Genomic DNA, 16,981 nt, shown 5'->3' with positions numbered 1-16,981 from the left:
TATTTATTAACTATTTGGCGATAATATATTGAAATTTAACACTACCACTCTTATTATTTTGACCACAACTGTATATTTTTTGTAGAATGAAAATGACCTGAGAGAAAACCTTTTTCATTTTTTTGTATCGTAGTGTGTCCGAGAATATCTCGACGGTTCTCATATCAATTCGAAAAACGCATCTATGTAGCATAAAAACCGGACATTGTTTAACCAGGTCCTAAATTCATCAAGCGCAATAAAAAGCTTAGAAGTATAATTTGTTTATTGTCAGTTACAATTCATTTCGAAGATATCGAAGAATCACATTTCTTCTAATCTAACAAACATCACACGACTATGTATATTGCTAACTTGCCATTTCGGTAATTTGAATAGGACTTCCATTTTGATTCCTGAATAAAGATTCATGTTGAAATTCTTTGTACAATAAGATGTTGTAAAGCCATAGTGTAAAGTGTATGCCTAAAATATATAGAAATTTCATTATTTTCGATATTTGTACATAAAAGTACCCTCTCTGTCGATTTTGAGGCCAATTGGAAATTCGACTTGAAATTTGTAATCGTCCGTAGAGGTGCAACAAAACATCGCTCGGTAAAACCGTTGCGCCATATTTTCTTGTTAGCCATCGAAGTTATGATGTGTTAAGAATTTATGCATTTATATCAGACAAGCAAAATATGCTAACCTTAACATAGACGTTACTACAACAGCCTGTATAGGGTTTTCTGAGATTGGATAGCCACAGTTAAGCGAAGCCTTTAAGCCGAAACTTATTATGTGTATTTACAGTATATTACATATTTTTAATTAATATATAGAGTGGCTATTTGAAAAGAAAACATGCGCAGCTAAGAGAGTTTATCAAGAAACGCTCAAACATGTAAAACTTATTAACACATAACACTTACAGTGGGTCAAAAAAGTATTCGTACACCTACTTGCTTTCTTTGAGATATTGTTTCGTAAAGAATGCAAACATGTTTATACAAGTTCTTGATGTTGGTTTATACAAACACAAATATGTTTATCACTTTATTCGGAATTTTATCAGAAATAGTCCGCACGTCCAGGAAAATGGGTCGAAATTCCAAAGAATTAACTGATGTTCAATAAGATCGAATTGTAACATTATTTAACCCTCCGGCGGGCGCGCCCGCGGCAATGTGCCGCAAATCGATATTCGAAACTTATTACGTCGTTAATATTGTCGGTAGATCCCCGAGCGTCCAGGTATTCCACCGGCATGCATTTTAGCAACTAATTTCGTTCTGCACGTTTTTTGGGATGTCCCGTATTAGAAGTTAGAAAGCATTAAGCAAAATTTAAGTTATCGACGCATTGGGCAGATGCTTAAAGTCTCTCATACAGCTGTCCAGTACATTGTTTCAAAATTCAAAAAGGACTCGGCAGATAATATTAAGCGTAGTGGTGGTCCAAAGAAACTAACCGCACGAGAAACCTGCAGAATCCTTAAACTTGTGAAAAAAAAAACCTAAAACCTTCGGAGATTGCAAAGCACATTGAGACAGATTTTGGCAAAACCGTCTGTGCTCAAACTGTGAGAAATCGACTTCACGAATTTGATTTCAAAGAAAGAACTGCTCGAAAGGAGCCGTTCATAAGTGAAATGAATAGAAAAAACTTCTAGATTTTACCAAGACACGTGCAAATAAGCTTTTATCGTTTTGGGAGAACGTAATATTCTCAGACGAAAGCAAATTTAATATATTCGGGTCAGATGGAAAAAAAATTGTGTGGCGAAAGCCCAATAAAGAATTAGATCCAAAGAATCTTATTCCAGCTACCAAACATGGAGGAGACGGCGTCCTAGTGTGGGGATGCACGAGTGCTACGGGAGTTGGCGAACTTGTCATCAATGGTATCATGAATGCTGCGAAGTATGTGGAGATACTCCGAGGCAATTTGAACCGAAGTGCAACCAAATTGGGAATACGGGATTCATATTTGTTTCAACAGGACAATGATCCCAAACACACTGCCAAAGTAACCAAGGAATGGTTGTTATATGATGCACGACAGTTATTTCCTACTCCGCCCCAGTCACCGGACGTAAACCCAACCGAAAATTTGTGGGCTTATTTGGAATCACAATTAAATAGGGATGAAATTCGATCTCGTCCACAGTTAATCACGAAACTACAAGAATGTTGACAACAAATTAGCCCTGAAGTGACCCGAAAATTAGTTGAATCAATGTCCAGAAGACTCCAGGCAATAGTGAATGCAAAGGGAATGCATACAAAGTATTAGTCTTTTCACTCTTTTTAAATATGACATGCGATACGGTGTACGGTCAAGTGTATTATATGAATACTTTTTGTGCCTACAAAAACGGCCCATTTGTTAAATATTCTTTGTTGCGTTAGTACTTTTCTTTGTTACCTAATTAAAGACGTTTGTTATATGATATTATATTAGTATGTATAAGGAAATTTACATAAAACAATAATTACATTTAAAACTACAGAAAAGCATTGTGTACGAATACTTTTTTGACCCACTGTATATTTGAGGGAGATATATTTTAGGCTAATTGGCATTTCCCTATCTGCAACCTTTTAAACGGGAGGGTTTGTAAAGAGAGGTGTGAAGTGTATAGTGTGTTTGATGAGTTGTCATTTGGATTTTCAGGCACTTAATAAATTTTGGTAAAAATAGGGGGGTTTATCTCTAATTCCGTTAACTTATTGACCCTACCTTCGCCTTAATTTATTATGTGTCCGAAAATTACATGACTTTTTCGCCTCAACTTACCTATAATTAATATCGCTATAATAATAAAGTATATGGCCATAGCGATCGCCCCTATAGAAAACAGGATCATTATTATTCCGGATAAAACCATCACCCCAATAACCATTTCCAGGGCAACTATAGTTACATATGGTATTAAGAAATACATCCTCTTCTGAAATTAAACTGCAGTTTTCACACTCTATGAGTTTAAACTCTTTTGATTATTATTGCGAAAATCTCTCAAAAAATTCGCGTCCAAAGTGCTGTACAAAGGTTTTCAAACATGATTTGTGTGCTGGAACGTAACTCATTGTTTAGGTTTGAAATGCGCTAACACTGTCGAAAATCGACAGAAACGCAGCAAGTCAAAGTTCGCAAAGCGCTATTGAACAGGAATTTTTAGATACACGCGTTATTGTTACATACTTTGCATATCCCGTAAATAAAAATACAGTTTATCACAAATGACACAGAAATGTATGCTAGAAAGGTGGATAGAAATATAGAATATATATTAGGATCGTAGCTGGTAACTTTGGACAATGAAGTCGAAATAAAAACTAGCAATATTAATCTCCATATCTAAAACAGAAAAAAAATATACAACTTTACTCCTGTCCATCAGTTGATCTTTAAAAATTAGCATTTTTCAGAAAGTAGCAGAAATACATCAAAACAGTTTTCGAAGAGGCCGAATTTTTATATACGAATCAACTCTCAGAATTCACCTTTGTGCGCCTCACAGGAATCTTCTCAAACATTTTAAATGGCACGAGGGGTCATGTGACATCTCAAATTAAAATTCCTTCAAAACTACCTTCATTGGTATACTGTGATTTAAAATCTATCTATTAGGTCTAGAGAAAACAGATATAAATTTCGTCAAAAATACAATACAAAAATTTTGTTAATAAATATGTAAACAATAAAAAAAACTTGTTTGTTGATGGGAAATTTGTTTGTTTTCGATTTTGCGTTCAGTTTTGATAATCTTTATTTATTTACTTTTTTTTTACTACAAACTGTGGCACAAAGTCCAAAACAAACCAATTTCTTATTCTCATTATTAATTTTTCATTGTTTACATACTATTTAGCAAATTTTTTGTATTTCATTTTTTACGAAATTTACAGCATTTCTCCACAAGAACTAATAGATAGATTTTAAACCACAGTACACCATTGAAGGTAGTTTTGAAAGACTTAATTTGAGGTGTTGTATAACCCCTCATACGATTTTAAATTTTTGAGAGGGTGGACGTACCGTGCATGAGGGATAAATTTGGGTGTTGAATTTTATATAAAAATTCATCCTCCTTAAAAGGAGTTTTGACGTATTTTGCGAATTTTCCGAAAAGTCCCCATTTTTCGAGATTAACGAGGTGTCAACTTTTCGGTAAATGACTGTATATCTATTCCTTCATGACAAACAGATAATAAATCAGTTTATTGCAGAATAGAATGTAATATGGTTGTAATGATTAATACTTACAATTCCTAGACATCCTGAAGCATAGCCCAGAACATTAAGCTTACACGGGCAACAAAAAGAAAATTTCCCTAAACACTTACAACTTAATGGCATTTTTACTTTTTGTCATCAACTCTAACTTAACGGTAATGAATGCCATGATATTTTCCATTATAGTATCTCATTGCGTTATCTTCATTTAATTTTATCAGCAAGCACGCTCATTTTGCAGAACATAAATTTTACACGCAGTCATAGTATAGACGACTTGCCTCATGTTGTAAATCAACAAAGGATCATGTACAAATATTTTGTCACAAATTAGTTACAGTTATAGATCAACCATAAATTAAGAATTTTTTGCTGGATAGGAAAAAACGAAGCTATCGCATTTTTTGAGTGGGCTGTCTATACATAATTGTTCATGCTGCTTAGAACTATCAATTATTAACGGTCAAAGTGCTCGAAACGAAGAAAAATATCAGACTGAGCTGTAGTTAAATTTTAAGGTATGGGGGTCAAAGATATATCCGCACCTCCACGTGGTGACCCCCGGATGTCTCCTCTCTCGAGTCCGGGAACTCAACCCTGACGAAAGGAGAGAGAGATAACGGACGCGGAAGGCAGAGAGATGGATTTGCAATGAGTAAAACCGGGCAATGCCTGAACACGGGCCGGCTCATGGAACTGCCCATTGCCCCATCACAAATCAGCTTTTTGAGACAAGTAGGAGAGGAAAAACCATAGAAGGTAAACAAAGGATAAAGTGACCAAATACCTAAGCACGGCCGAATACAAAAAAAAAACGTACATTCAGAAACTTTTTCCATTGTCGAAGAAAAAAGCAAAAAGATCTGTTGCAGGAAATAAGGTAAAGGGATAATAACAACTAGAAGGTCTCTTTAAGGAAGAATTCCAATGAAAAGGGGTTCAGTGCCCAAATATCTTTGATTTAAGGTGTTTTTCTTAAGTGGCTTCTGGGTGGAAGTATTTTAATTCTAATAACTAAAAACATTCCCTATCATTTCAGTAAAGTACAGCAATTAGCACGGATGATTGTACTTTTGCATTGAGAAACTTTGCATATTGTATCAGTGGACATAGAACCGCTGATCACGCCGCTACCGATTTGGAAAATTTGAAACAATAATAATTGTTTTTTTTTATTTCGTTAAATAACTTTATTTAACTGCATTAAACAGCTATTATACTGTGTGGTTCCTAAACGTGAGGCAAAAATTTATGGGGGCTATCCATTTCTCAAGAAATTTGCTTCATTGATAAAAAGAATCAACGACAGTAGTTGCGGAATTTGCACCAATGTGTGCAAAAGCCATTGACTAAATGCAATCCTAAAGACAAAATCTGTAGGGAGAAGAGCCTGAATACGTTGTATGTAGTACGAGCATATCAAAACGTCCCTCAAAACTTTCCGCATAGTCTTATTACTAACATTTAAAACTCTTCCAATTTTTCTAGTAGTAGTACCTGGATTTTCCTCTATTAGTTTAGTACATTTCCTTCCAAATCTGCAGTTCTCACTGTTACTGGCCTTCCTGCACCCCCACTTCCTTTTAATCTACCCATTTCACAAAGACGTAGATGATTTTTTCGAACATTTTTCGATTGGGAACGTTACGATTGGAAAATCGTTGAATGTGAAATTGCCTAACCCGTAACGAATTTTTATCGGCAAATCCATACATGAAATGCACGTGAGTCATCTCAACACTTGTGTAGATATTCGTGATAAAAAAAGATTAAAAGTGACAAATTTGGAAACGTATTTAATTTAAATGGAATCCAACGTGTTTACTAGTGCTGTTTTCAAGATTCACACTATCTTGTTACGCTTATTTTAACCATTTTAATAAAAAATAAAACAATTTGTTAATAAACATTTATGGCTTTGTATCTAGGGAACAAAGCATTTCCCTTAAAATCGTTAAAGGACAAAAAATTCTTAAATTTACTCGGAGAATAGTCTCCTAAAGTTTTACCTTACATTTGAGAAACACCCTGTATAAAGTACAAGCAAGAAGTTTTGCCTACAGTAAGGACTTTTTCAATGCAACAAAAACACTGTAACTGACAACAAAATATATATATATATTTCCTTTAATTCACAATAGTACGACGATAATAATACTATAATATTAGTAAAGCAACAATAATTTGTAATAATTCAAATTGTACTTCATGGAGTAAAAAAATGCAAAAATAAATTATACAAATATGGACAAGTAGCATCAAAAACGATTAAAGTTGGCAGTTAATTATAAAGGTTCAAAGCATAGCCTAATAATACAGTATAATAGGAGTACAATAATGTATAGAAAACCATCAGAAGAATAAATTAAGCTCTTTAGTCTTGTATGTCTTCTCAAATTTAATAAAGTGCATTTTATCATTAAAAATCATTAAAAAAATGTATGTTAGAGGTAATTTGTCATGCGTTCAATAAATGGCCGGGCGAAACATCATTTTTTTTAACGATAACTGTAAAGGCAACACATACAAATCCGAAATTTTCTGGATTTAATCTTGACACTCCAGATCCAGCCAGGCATTGTATGGTTGAGTCAAATTCAGTTGGCTAAGATCAAGGATCACCTTGAAAAAAGAAGTTATTGGAAACAAACTTACAAGAAAAAATGAAATAAACAAAAGATAATTTTTAGAAAAGACGTGCCTGCGATCGATATCGGAGATCGCAGATTGGAATTTTAGTAATTAATTTTTCGCTATTATTATGCAATACGTAGGAGCAGGGTGGGCATGTTTGCAATTTCAACCCTGGCTAGACGAACGTTTTAACAGAGCCGGATATAGGAACTTACCTGCCCCAAGCTATTATTGGTGAATAGTTGTTTTTGGGAGCACACAGTGACTTCTAGACGTTTCCCCACCAACTCTGCTTGGTTTATCACATATTCAAATGTTTCATCGAAGACTGGATTGCAGTTGTCCTTAATCACCTGAAAATCAAGCCCATTTACTTTAAACACTTGATGTTATGGGAAGACCAACTTGTGTTTTCCTTTTACTGTCCTTCGCTCTTTCCGGCAACAAATAAAGCTTCACGTAAGGGTCTGGTATATTGGACGGATCCTTAAGAGGTATGTTTCTGAAAAAGAGACCCCAGCAAACATTTCGATATGAAGCTAATCTCGTAAGATGCTCACGCAATTTTATGTACAACTACAATTAGCCTCTGCCTCTGCACGCTGTATCTCAAAGTCAACTGTATTCTTCCTAAACCAGCTTCCCCAGCAGATCTGCGATCAAATCACAAATCAAACAAAACCGCAGGAAATAGATTCACGCTCCTTACGTTGTTACACTAGGATTTCTGTGTATTAATTGTTCCCCTGTATTTATTTCAGGAGCTAAATTTAAAGATAAAACCGTAGAATCTTCAATTAATTCCTCAATGCCGCTTGGTTCTGTTTGCTTTAAAGCTGAAGGAAGCCCATCTGAAGGTTTAAAAAGGGCTTGAGTTGAATCTAAAAAATATCCATATTAAGCAAGTAAACATATGTCAGTTTAGATTGATCAGTGCACATTCATCTGGGGTGATGATGACTCTCCCCTACGACGCATTAGGCCGACATAAGGCCCGATGCCGTAGAGCAGAGACTATCTAGGGTGGATCCCATATTACCCGGTCGCCAGGAGACCAGGCCAGGTGTCTTGTGGGATTGCACCTCGCGACAAAATAAGAAGTTTTAACATTGGACCATATAGCTCCATGAGAGCATATGCCGGCCTCAATATTACAAGGGCGCCGAAAATGTATGGAATGGTCAAAGTTCTGCGGGCGTGCTGTAAAGTCGTCTATCTCTTCAATAGAAGCTTTTTACCGCACATGTGTGGTAAAAAGCTTCTCTTAAAGTGCAAAATAAGGTGGCACGTGTCAGTGTTAAAAATGTTTGTCGACAATGAGTCAATTGTCAGTAGCGTACGTGCGGTAACCTGCACGTGTGCATTTAACACATATTTTTTTTGGTGAAACCACTGAATAGATGACTAAGCCACAACGATTATAGATAATTTTGTTTTAATGTGTGAATGAATTGAATTGAATTGTATTGTAGAGACTTTTCAAAATTTATTAATTTTCTCGAAGCTGTCTAATCTAGAGACAAAACTTAATTGGCCAAAATTTTTCGAATATTACGCCCTATAGTCAAAAGTGGCCTCAGGTGTAGCGGTTGTCTTTTAGAATTCGTATAATTTTACTCATTTGAAGTAGAACTGGCCACTATTTTTGGTCATGTTCATATCCAAAATTTCTTACTTCAGACTACTACAATTGTAGTTTCTGAGATGTAGCTGTGTTCTGATGTGTAGGTGACCTGTATCAATAGCATATCCAATGCCATACCTGTTGAAGCTGTCGAAATAGTGGATTCCGTCCTTTCAAGTGGCATTGGTTGACTACTTTGAGGCTGTTCTTCTTGTACTCGTTTAAGAATCTATGAGAAAAAAAATTACTTTAAAATTTCAAGCTACTGACTTTTCATAATACATTTTCGAAAATACCAAATCATCCTTCTGACTGGAATTTGCTTGATGTTAAAAGACAGTAAAATACGATACACAGAGTATTCCAAAAATATGGGATCTCAAAAGTAATGCAACTTTCATCAACGTCTGCGCAACTGCTACAGAATGAGGAATGATTTTTTGCTACTGATCCTTAGATTTCATCGATATATTTTCAGCAGTTGGTGAGGTCATTTAGCTTTTCCATACTTTTAGGAATCACCGTATGCAACTTTTTAGCGATAATTGACATTTTCTTAACAGCCTCGCATGTGTAAAAGATTTCAACGATCGTAAGTTCCTGCCCTGTATACATGCAATAAATCTATTTCTAGACATACCCTTAAATGCATTGACAGCACAATTTTACTTTCCGGCCCGGACTTGGACAAAGGGAATGGCTGCTTGATGACCTGCAAATCTGGCTTATCTGCCAAACTTTTTATTTTAAAGGTAAAATGTCCAATATCCGAATTGGTCTTTTTATCTAAGACATTCAAATAAAAGGAATCGTTTTCTGGATTGGCCACCAAGAACGTGAAGCCGTTTTCCCAAACCGGATGAATTGTCCTCATTATATGGGCAGTTTCTTGGGTGGTGCCTCCGACACGCAGGGTGACATACGGATCTGGCTTGGTAGACATTCTGGCTTGCTAAAAAGACGATACCTACATATATCGTAATATGATCATGGATGCATGGGACCGCTGACTTACAGGAAGATTCTTTGCGGAATCCACGAAAACCGTGAATAAGCTCGTGCTTAATGTGGAGACCTGGAGCATTTGAGTTTCTGCTAAAATCTACATATAAATTTTGTAGTTAAATAAAAATGGAAAGCTGCGGCTAATGGACAAAACTTACGGATTTTAAATCGTTGTAATCTTTACTCAAGGAGAGCCACGTAAATCTTAGATGGATCATGCCATGTTTAGCTTGTTCCAATACCACCCACTGTGAAGATAAGACGCTAATGTGTTTGGGATTTCACCGTAAACCGTTTAGATAACTTACGGTATTTTCTGTTCCTTTGGAGACAATGTTTGATATTTCAACTGTAGCTCTGGAAAACAAACATGCAAGCTGTTGATTAAATCTTATGAGATAATCGTATGTTAAGTTAGTACAGGCAAAATCTAATAAAGAATTAGGTATGAAACGAACGTACTGTCGGGCATTAACAATCCATATTGAAGGTGCAAAATGGAAGTGACTTTAGTGCGGTAGAAAGAAAACTCTTGGACTGTATTGTGTACAGTTCACTGACTGATTTTCAGAGTGAGGAGGTCACCAAAAAATACTGGTAAATTCTGAGAATATTTTTACAACAACCATAGAGAGTAAAAAGAGGATACATAAACTACAGTTTTCTTTACGGACGAATTTTCCAATTTGATACTTTTCTAATTAAACGTTTTTTACAACTTTTCAATGTTGAGTGTTAGACGTTCTTTTCAGACTATATCAGATAGAAAATGACGATGAGCACTTTCCGATATAAGTTTGGCCTTTATTGAATAAAGCGTTTTTACAAAAACATGAAATTTTCAGCAATGATGTTTTTCATATCGTAGCAGATTTTCCCAAATTCATAAATCGAAAAGTGGACATTGCCCTTCACCATATTGAACAATTTGAAAGTTATTTTCGCCACTTGAACTGTATAAAACGAAAAATTTCATATAAATTCTTCGGAAAACAATTGTCCTTAGGACGCATTAGTCATTGCCCGGAATCGGAAGTAAAACATAAGAAGATAATTATATCCTAAGAATCCAATTCAAAAACACCCACACACACACAATTTATAAATCCCACCCATTCTTGAGAATTCTTTGCCGGTTACACGCTTTTTGGATACCCCGTATATTTATATTTTGTTGTTGATAGAAAACTTTCAAAAAGTTTGGTAATGTAGCCCCTTTTCACTTTATATGTAAACATAGTTATAGAAAAACTGGACATAACTGGTGATAAAAGTGAGTCATGAGCTACGTGGTTTGTCCAGCTACAGTCCTACATGATACTGCTAGAGGTGCTCTTAATGCAACTACCTAATCGTTTCATGTCCAAGTACCTTCCCAACGCTTCATCCTTGTGAACCTTATCTTTATCAAATACGCGCAGATCCAGCAAGGCCGCCTCAACTGAACTCTTCACAGAGTCGAAGTAAAACTGCGGCAACACAAAAGACGATGATATTACAATGAATTTTGCTCACAGAAAATCCGTATCATTTGTATAAAAATAAATAATTACAGAGAGCAGTTATGGCAAACTAACTACTATGTGGTTGAGCATGAAACGAGCGCATCTAGGAAAAATAAGACTGAAGCATAAGCGACTGTTAATGAAATCGATACGCAGGGTTGCATACGTGTATTGGTGAGGATACCAGCGATCATTCAACAAAAAGTCGGAGTGTCTAAAGACCAGATTTAAACCCAATTTACTCCACTCGTTAAATTTAGTGTGTGACCTTAAGATTTAAGTGAGATTTCAAGATTAAAGAAAACCTTAAGATTTCTCATCTAAAATACGTTTTTACCTGGCAAATTTGCCAACCAATAAATGTTTTAGTCGCAGCCATATAATTTTAACGTCAACATAAGGAAGACCGGTGCAAATGGCCCTAAGAGACTTGGGAGTATTTGCATCAGTTGTCCCTAAACTTTGGGTCGCCATTTTAAAACCTACAGCTGTCAAAATTATGTCAAAACAAATGCAGTTAAAACGGGAAACTTTAATGGCTAATTAAGAGTTAGTAAATGAAACTTTTGTCGTTAAACATTAAAAAAGTCATTTAAATTAATCCAAGTCATATCTTTTGTGCAGAAGTGCAAGTCTACCCGATTTCTGCATGTAATTTTAATTTTAACTGAAGGTTTAAATTAACTTTAAATTATTAAAATGGGAGGTATAAGCTAAACGTGGGGTTCGCTTTAGCTCAAATTTAGCAGAGAAATTATCCTGCTGTAGCTTGGTGACATTAGCACTCCTCTTTCTTAAACTAAGACGAACCTTCAAATTTCAAATAATAATATGAAATATGTTGCTGAAATTTTAAACACAAAATAAACAATAACGCTTTTCCTGAACTATGGGTTGCGCAAAGTAACAATATCTAGTAGATTTACAAGTTCACCAAATTCAATCAGACGCTCAAAGTGCTGGTAATATTTCAGTTTGGCAATGTCTATCATTGTCGAAATATGCCTTTTTGGAATTGGTCTCAATTCAAAATTTCGGTCCAAGTGTTCCATCGATCGAACTTTCATCTGTCTACAGGCTTCAATAACGCTCCATTGCGAATTCTGAATGTAGTTTCTATATTGTGTATTATGTATGTGTATGCAGGCACGAAAGCTGTTTGAAATTTAAGGAAAAAAAGTTAAATTCCTAAGCTGCTAGAGAAGCTCGTTTCGATTAAAAAGGAAAAAAGCAAAAGTCACGTAATAAGAATTTTGAACAGTCAATTAGCAAAAATTCAACTATTAGTTACCGAAAAAGCGGAATTAGAAAACGCCGCTCGCTCGGAACGAATTTTTCTACAAACACCTTGAAAACACCACTTACAAAATCCCCAGAACAATAAAAATTACTTTTTAAAATGTATAAAAATGGATTTAATTTTATCACCAGTACTAAACATGCATTTTCAACATCATTGTTAAACATATGATGTGTTTATATAATTTTTCGCGCTCCGAAAATGTGTTAAATTTAGTAGCAATTTTGATCGCAGTGATTGTGTTGATTGATTTGATAAAACCGATTGCACCCAAGTCTACTTGCATCGGACCAATCACAGCGCCTATATTTGACACGTGGTCGGTACGTGACTGAAGTCTAAATCCGTTTTAAAGTAACTAAAGTGATTGTTAAATTTAGAAACATCTACAATTTTATTATATTTTGTTTGTTCATGACACAGTTGACCAAAAAGTATTTTAACTACCGCGTGTGTTAATAAGCGATTAATAATCTTATGTTTCTGAGTAGCTTCGATTATTAATCGTGTCATTATTACACTTGTCCGTTAAAAAGCTATAAGCTGTTCGCAGAAAAATAGTAATTATTAAAACCCTGGACAGCTTCTAACCAAATATGTTTTAAGTAACTGCAGATATGGGCAAAAACATTAAGCACTTCACACGATTTTAAGCGAAAGATATCAGACCTTCCCAAAAAATCATCCTTCGCTTGGCCAGGGACTTTCGGATCCCAATCAAAGCATGAACAATCAATATATTGAGCTTCAATGGAACTCACAGTAGCCTGATAAAAAAAATGGAAAAATCAGTTTATTCTTGTTACAAAAGTATGCAAATGTAATATCACTATGGTTTGCCAATAATTTTACTAAGTATCAAGCTTGTGCAAAAATGGTAAAACAATATTGATTAATTACCTTAGTGCTGGCCATGGAGTGTGTTCGATCTCAAAAAATCAAAGATGTAGATTACTGGTGCACACAATAAAATGTCTTTCGTTTGCATTATCGACAAAGTTGGCATGTCCTAAACTAACTGACCCCAAAACCTGGGACACGTTCCTTAAATTACTTTAGGACCAAAAATTCTACCATAAATAATCAACGTACTGGCTACTCTTGAGTTTGGGCGCCATCTTTACTTTAGACAATGAGTAACTTCAGACAAATCAGTCGCCATTAAAAATAAGAAATATTTGGACAATGTAACTAAAAAATCTCAAAATATAAATGTATGAATTCATTCATGTCTCATATATGCCCATAGACGGAATGTGTGATATTTAAAAAAAATTAATTTCAAAATTTTATAAAAAAATCAGAATCTCATTCAAGAAAAAAATGATGATGGTTGTTCAAAGACAACACGTCGAAAGTTCTTCTCGTATTTTTTACGTTGCAATTATTAATGTTAGAAAAAATTAAGTAAAAAGTGAACAAAGTTTTTTCACTCTTAACACAAAATGAAAATCGAGTCTAGATTTTATTAGGTAACTGATACCTTTAGGACGCATTTCGAAAATCTTTTAATTCTTTCGCATTTTCGGTGTTTAGAGTCATTGCGAGATTCCACGCTGGCCCTTCTTTTAAAAATAAATGTATTCAGTTCAAATTTGCGTGTTAAGAATAAGAGAACAAAATAAAAGAGAGCGAGAAAATATAGAACAAAAATTTATCTGTCACGTATATGTATGAAAAAACATAAGGATCTATCATAATGTCAAGTGACATACATTTGGGACACTTTCAATGTTTAATGATTTACGTGAACTACGTTGGGAAAGCACATTAGAGTTCAAACAAGAAGATATCCTTAACGAACTACCCTCGTACGATACATTTTCTTAAGAGGTCGGTTATAATCATTCCTAACATTTAATTATTCCAGCAAATTTCTAAAACTGAGTTTATGGTATCTTAAGCCCTGGATTTTACTGTGAGCAGAAAGCTTTTTAACAAAAGATACTTTAGTTTTCGAAACAACTTTCTCATACGCTCCCATTAAAACCAGCGACTCTCGGTAAAAACTCAGCGGTTTTGTAATTGAATTTCTTACTTTCCAAGGCTTTCGTTGTCTCCTGTATCATCTTTATCCCAAACGTGGATGTAGAGCTGCTGTCCGTTAGATTCCAGTATTTTGAACTAGTTCAATTGCAAAACAAAGCGAAAAATCAGAAATCGGCAGTTAACACTAGCAAAAAAGAATTAATGTGTGTGGTAAATAGAAAACATTTAAGGTGTTATTGAAGCTAAAGCAGGCAGGCTCAATGAAAGATCCTCAAAGAAAATTTTAATTTCATTCCAATTTTACTTTCGGAGAATATCTCAACAACTCGATGACTTTCAGCTCGTTTCGGTTCATGTTCAAAATATGATTAATCGGAAATGTTGACACAGGGTGTTTTTTGATACATCAGAATCAGAGGGAAGGTCACGTTCTCGTATAAACTTGGCGTGTTCAGGCTTTCGTTTTTGAAGTACAAAAAACCAAGATATTAGAATAATAGTTTCCCATCTTTTCCTTCTACCTTTCAGATTTTACGAGGCACTTACCTCAAATTGAGTTTATACGTTACCTTTTAAGGATGACTTAACTAGGTATGCGAACTGATAATGGAAATCTACAGGATGATTATTTTTTGAAAAACGGAACCCCCTGACTCGGTGTTCATACGAGAAAGTGGCACTAAACATTTATATCATCGATTAAGAAAAATATTCCACATTAGACTTACCCAACATAATAAGCATCGAAAAAAATAAATTTTTATTGCATGATAATAACACTCTAATAAAAAAATCTAAAATATTTACCCGAGTATTTTAAATATGCTAAACTAAATGGGTGTTCGATAAGAAATAAACAAACTTAAACATTGTTAAACTCAGTTAATTTTCGACGAATTTTTACTCAAAATCAATATGAATAGCAATAAAATTTTGAAGGTAGGTCTACATCACGAAAATTATTCACCAAGCTCACATTGTTTGCTTCAGTTATGGTTTAGTGCAATAAATGACTAATAATAGATTAATTACTTTACCTCGCACCAATAATCCCATTTAGGATCCACGGTATTATCGATGACTTTGGTCTTAAAATTCTGGGCTCCAACGGTTATAACTGCATAGGGATCCGACTTTCCCTTGCCAAGCATGCCGATATCTTTTTTCATTAGATGCTTGGCCTCCACCACATGGACCCGTAACACTCCCTATTTAGGTACACGGGAGCCTGAATAATTATGAGACCATATGAGGTAATTATTACCTCGGGTTCTGGAGTCTTCAGATCAATTGCTTCCACTTCTTCGCTTAGTTTTATAGGGAATTTATTCGGCAGTACCATCAAATTAGCCACAGTTTCCAATACAATACGTCTCAAAATATCGCTAAAATTTATGAGAAGGTTATAGAAGGAATGGGAATCGAGGAGGAAAATAATTAATATTTTTTAGTGCCTAATGGAGCACACAGGAAATTACCTCAACCCTGGTATATCGAGAACATCTGCAACGCCCACTAAATCAAAATCGATATCTGGATTGTTCAAGAAGAACACTTGTAAGCCCCCTACCAAGGGAGGGGAAGTTATTAAGGGTTTCATAACGACACGTAGCATGCCATGCAGCTGTAAATAAATCATTCAGTGCTGTGAACCTAATTCTCCTTGGGAGAGATTTTACCTGGAAATCCTTAATTCCGCCTTTGATACCGGATAAATAAAATGTAACATCGCAGTCACCTGCATAACTAAGAATCGAACATGGTTAAGTAAAAATTTGTTAGACAACGCCACAAGAGCTTACAAAATATCCAGATCCATAACTATTTCATTTCTGTCGATGTTTTTATCATATACCTTGACCCCACCGATCCTGAAGGGCTGAAAAGGTAAAAAATTCTAGCCTGAAATAGATAAAGAATGGAAAACGTACCACCGTTCCCAAAATTATTCTCTCAAACTTGAACCCTGAAAGTTTGAACTTCTCTAGGCTCTCCTTGAGCTTAGGCTGTATAGAATCCCTCACTATTTGCTTCACGAAGAGATTTACAGAGGGCCATAACTGCTTCATTATCTAAAGTTAGTTTTTATTGGGAAATAACTACTTGCTGGTGATAACGGTAGATTTTCTTACTCTGTTTAGCCATTCTGCTCTTTCAATATCCGGGAAAAAAACCTATAGAAATCAACAATTAAGAAATATATGCAAAACTTTATTTGAATATCTCGAATAATTTAAATATTAATGTCCGAAACCATTGTGTATGTATAATTTCCATTCCAAATATTCGGAAAAATCCGAGAAAACTCCTTGTTTTGTATCAATATTGGACCCTGACAATTAAGGATAAATCAAAATCGTACAGAGATTGGTTACGAGATTGAAGCAATTAGATTGAAAATGCCAGAAAAGTTGCCTTTTGTGAAACCGATTTCAGATTTCCTGGGTATTTACACATTTTGCTTAGAGTTTCTGAAACACTAAAAAATAGAAAAGTTACCGAATTCCCCAAAAAAATGTACAAATTGTATTTTTTAAGTGTGTAATTAAATGTTCTTTTGTATCTTTTCAAAATATTCGGGAAATAATGTTAGAAATTTCAATTTCATCATATCTAAACGCTTTGACAAAAAAGTACAGAGACGAAATATTTTATTTCTTATTTTGAAACTATTCTTCCTTTAAGGAACGTTTAAACAAT

The 16,981-nt window shown here is 34.8% G+C and overlaps 2 protein-coding genes across 5 annotated transcripts in view; both read right to left on the bottom strand.

Annotated features, from left to right (window-relative positions):
* Nucleotides 1–247: 247 nt before the first annotated feature.
* Nucleotides 248–4,454, bottom strand: LOC136340067 (uncharacterized). The gene is made up of 4 exons (XM_066283785.1): nt 4,255–4,454; nt 3,190–3,345; nt 2,782–2,935; nt 248–465 (listed from the first exon to the last, which is right to left on the bottom strand). Exons 1-4 carry the CDS (start codon nt 4,345–4,347, stop codon nt 350–352), a joined length of 519 nt encoding a protein of 172 aa, XP_066139882.1. The 5' UTR covers nt 4,348–4,454; the 3' UTR covers nt 248–349.
* Nucleotides 4,455–6,322: 1,868 nt separating this feature from the next.
* The window catches only part of Esyt2 (extended synaptotagmin-like protein 2), a 15,123-nt gene continuing 4,464 nt past the window's right edge, over nt 6,323–16,981 (bottom strand). For 2 of the 4 annotated variants that reach the window (XM_066283902.1, XM_066283903.1), the window contains 18 exons: nt 16,414–16,455; nt 16,213–16,353; nt 16,084–16,160; nt 15,961–16,027; nt 15,760–15,905; nt 15,546–15,666; nt 15,319–15,489; nt 12,962–13,059; nt 9,796–9,844; nt 9,646–9,735; nt 9,498–9,584; nt 9,123–9,434; nt 8,621–8,711; nt 7,568–7,739; nt 7,419–7,511; nt 7,264–7,360; nt 7,074–7,211; nt 6,323–6,846 (listed from right to left, as the gene is read on the bottom strand). In XM_066283902.1, coding sequence (XP_066139999.1) covers nt 6,772–6,846; nt 7,074–7,211; nt 7,264–7,360; nt 7,419–7,511; nt 7,568–7,739; nt 8,621–8,711; nt 9,123–9,434; nt 9,498–9,584; nt 9,646–9,735; nt 9,796–9,844; nt 12,962–13,059; nt 15,319–15,489; nt 15,546–15,666; nt 15,760–15,905; nt 15,961–16,027; nt 16,084–16,160; nt 16,213–16,353; nt 16,414–16,455 — 2,067 coding nt within the window. In that variant the 3' untranslated portion in view covers nt 6,323–6,771. Of the gene's footprint in view, nt 6,847–7,073; nt 7,212–7,263; nt 7,361–7,418; nt 7,512–7,567; nt 7,740–8,620; nt 8,712–9,122; nt 9,435–9,497; nt 9,585–9,645; nt 9,736–9,795; nt 9,845–12,961; nt 13,060–14,330; nt 14,417–15,318; nt 15,490–15,545; nt 15,667–15,759; nt 15,906–15,960; nt 16,028–16,083; nt 16,161–16,212; nt 16,354–16,413; nt 16,456–16,981 lie in introns of all 4 variants that reach the window. The other 2 variants (XM_066283906.1, XM_066283904.1) reach the window with 2 other exon arrangements.

The sequence above is a fragment of the Euwallacea fornicatus genome, chromosome 7 (genome assembly GCF_040115645.1).
Source record: "Euwallacea fornicatus isolate EFF26 chromosome 7, ASM4011564v1, whole genome shotgun sequence".
NCBI lineage: Eukaryota > Metazoa > Arthropoda > Insecta > Coleoptera > Curculionidae > Euwallacea > Euwallacea fornicatus.
Note: the sequence above shows the minus strand (reverse complement) of the source record. Positions and strands in the feature narration are given on the sequence as shown.

Bases quoted from the DNA above. Each gene is read 5' to 3' on its own strand.
- LOC136340067 (XM_066283785.1), bottom strand. From the start codon at position 4,347: ATGCCATTAAGTTGTAAGTGTTTAGGGAAATTTTCTTTTTGTTGCCCG. The intron at 3,346-4,254 runs GTAAGTATTAAT...TTTCTGTTTTAG, and splicing joins CTTCAGGATGTCTAGGAATT to ATATGGAGATTAATATTGCT. The intron at 466-2,781 runs GTAAGTTGAGGC...TATATATTTTAG, and splicing joins TATAGCGATATTAATTATAG to GCATACACTTTACACTATGG.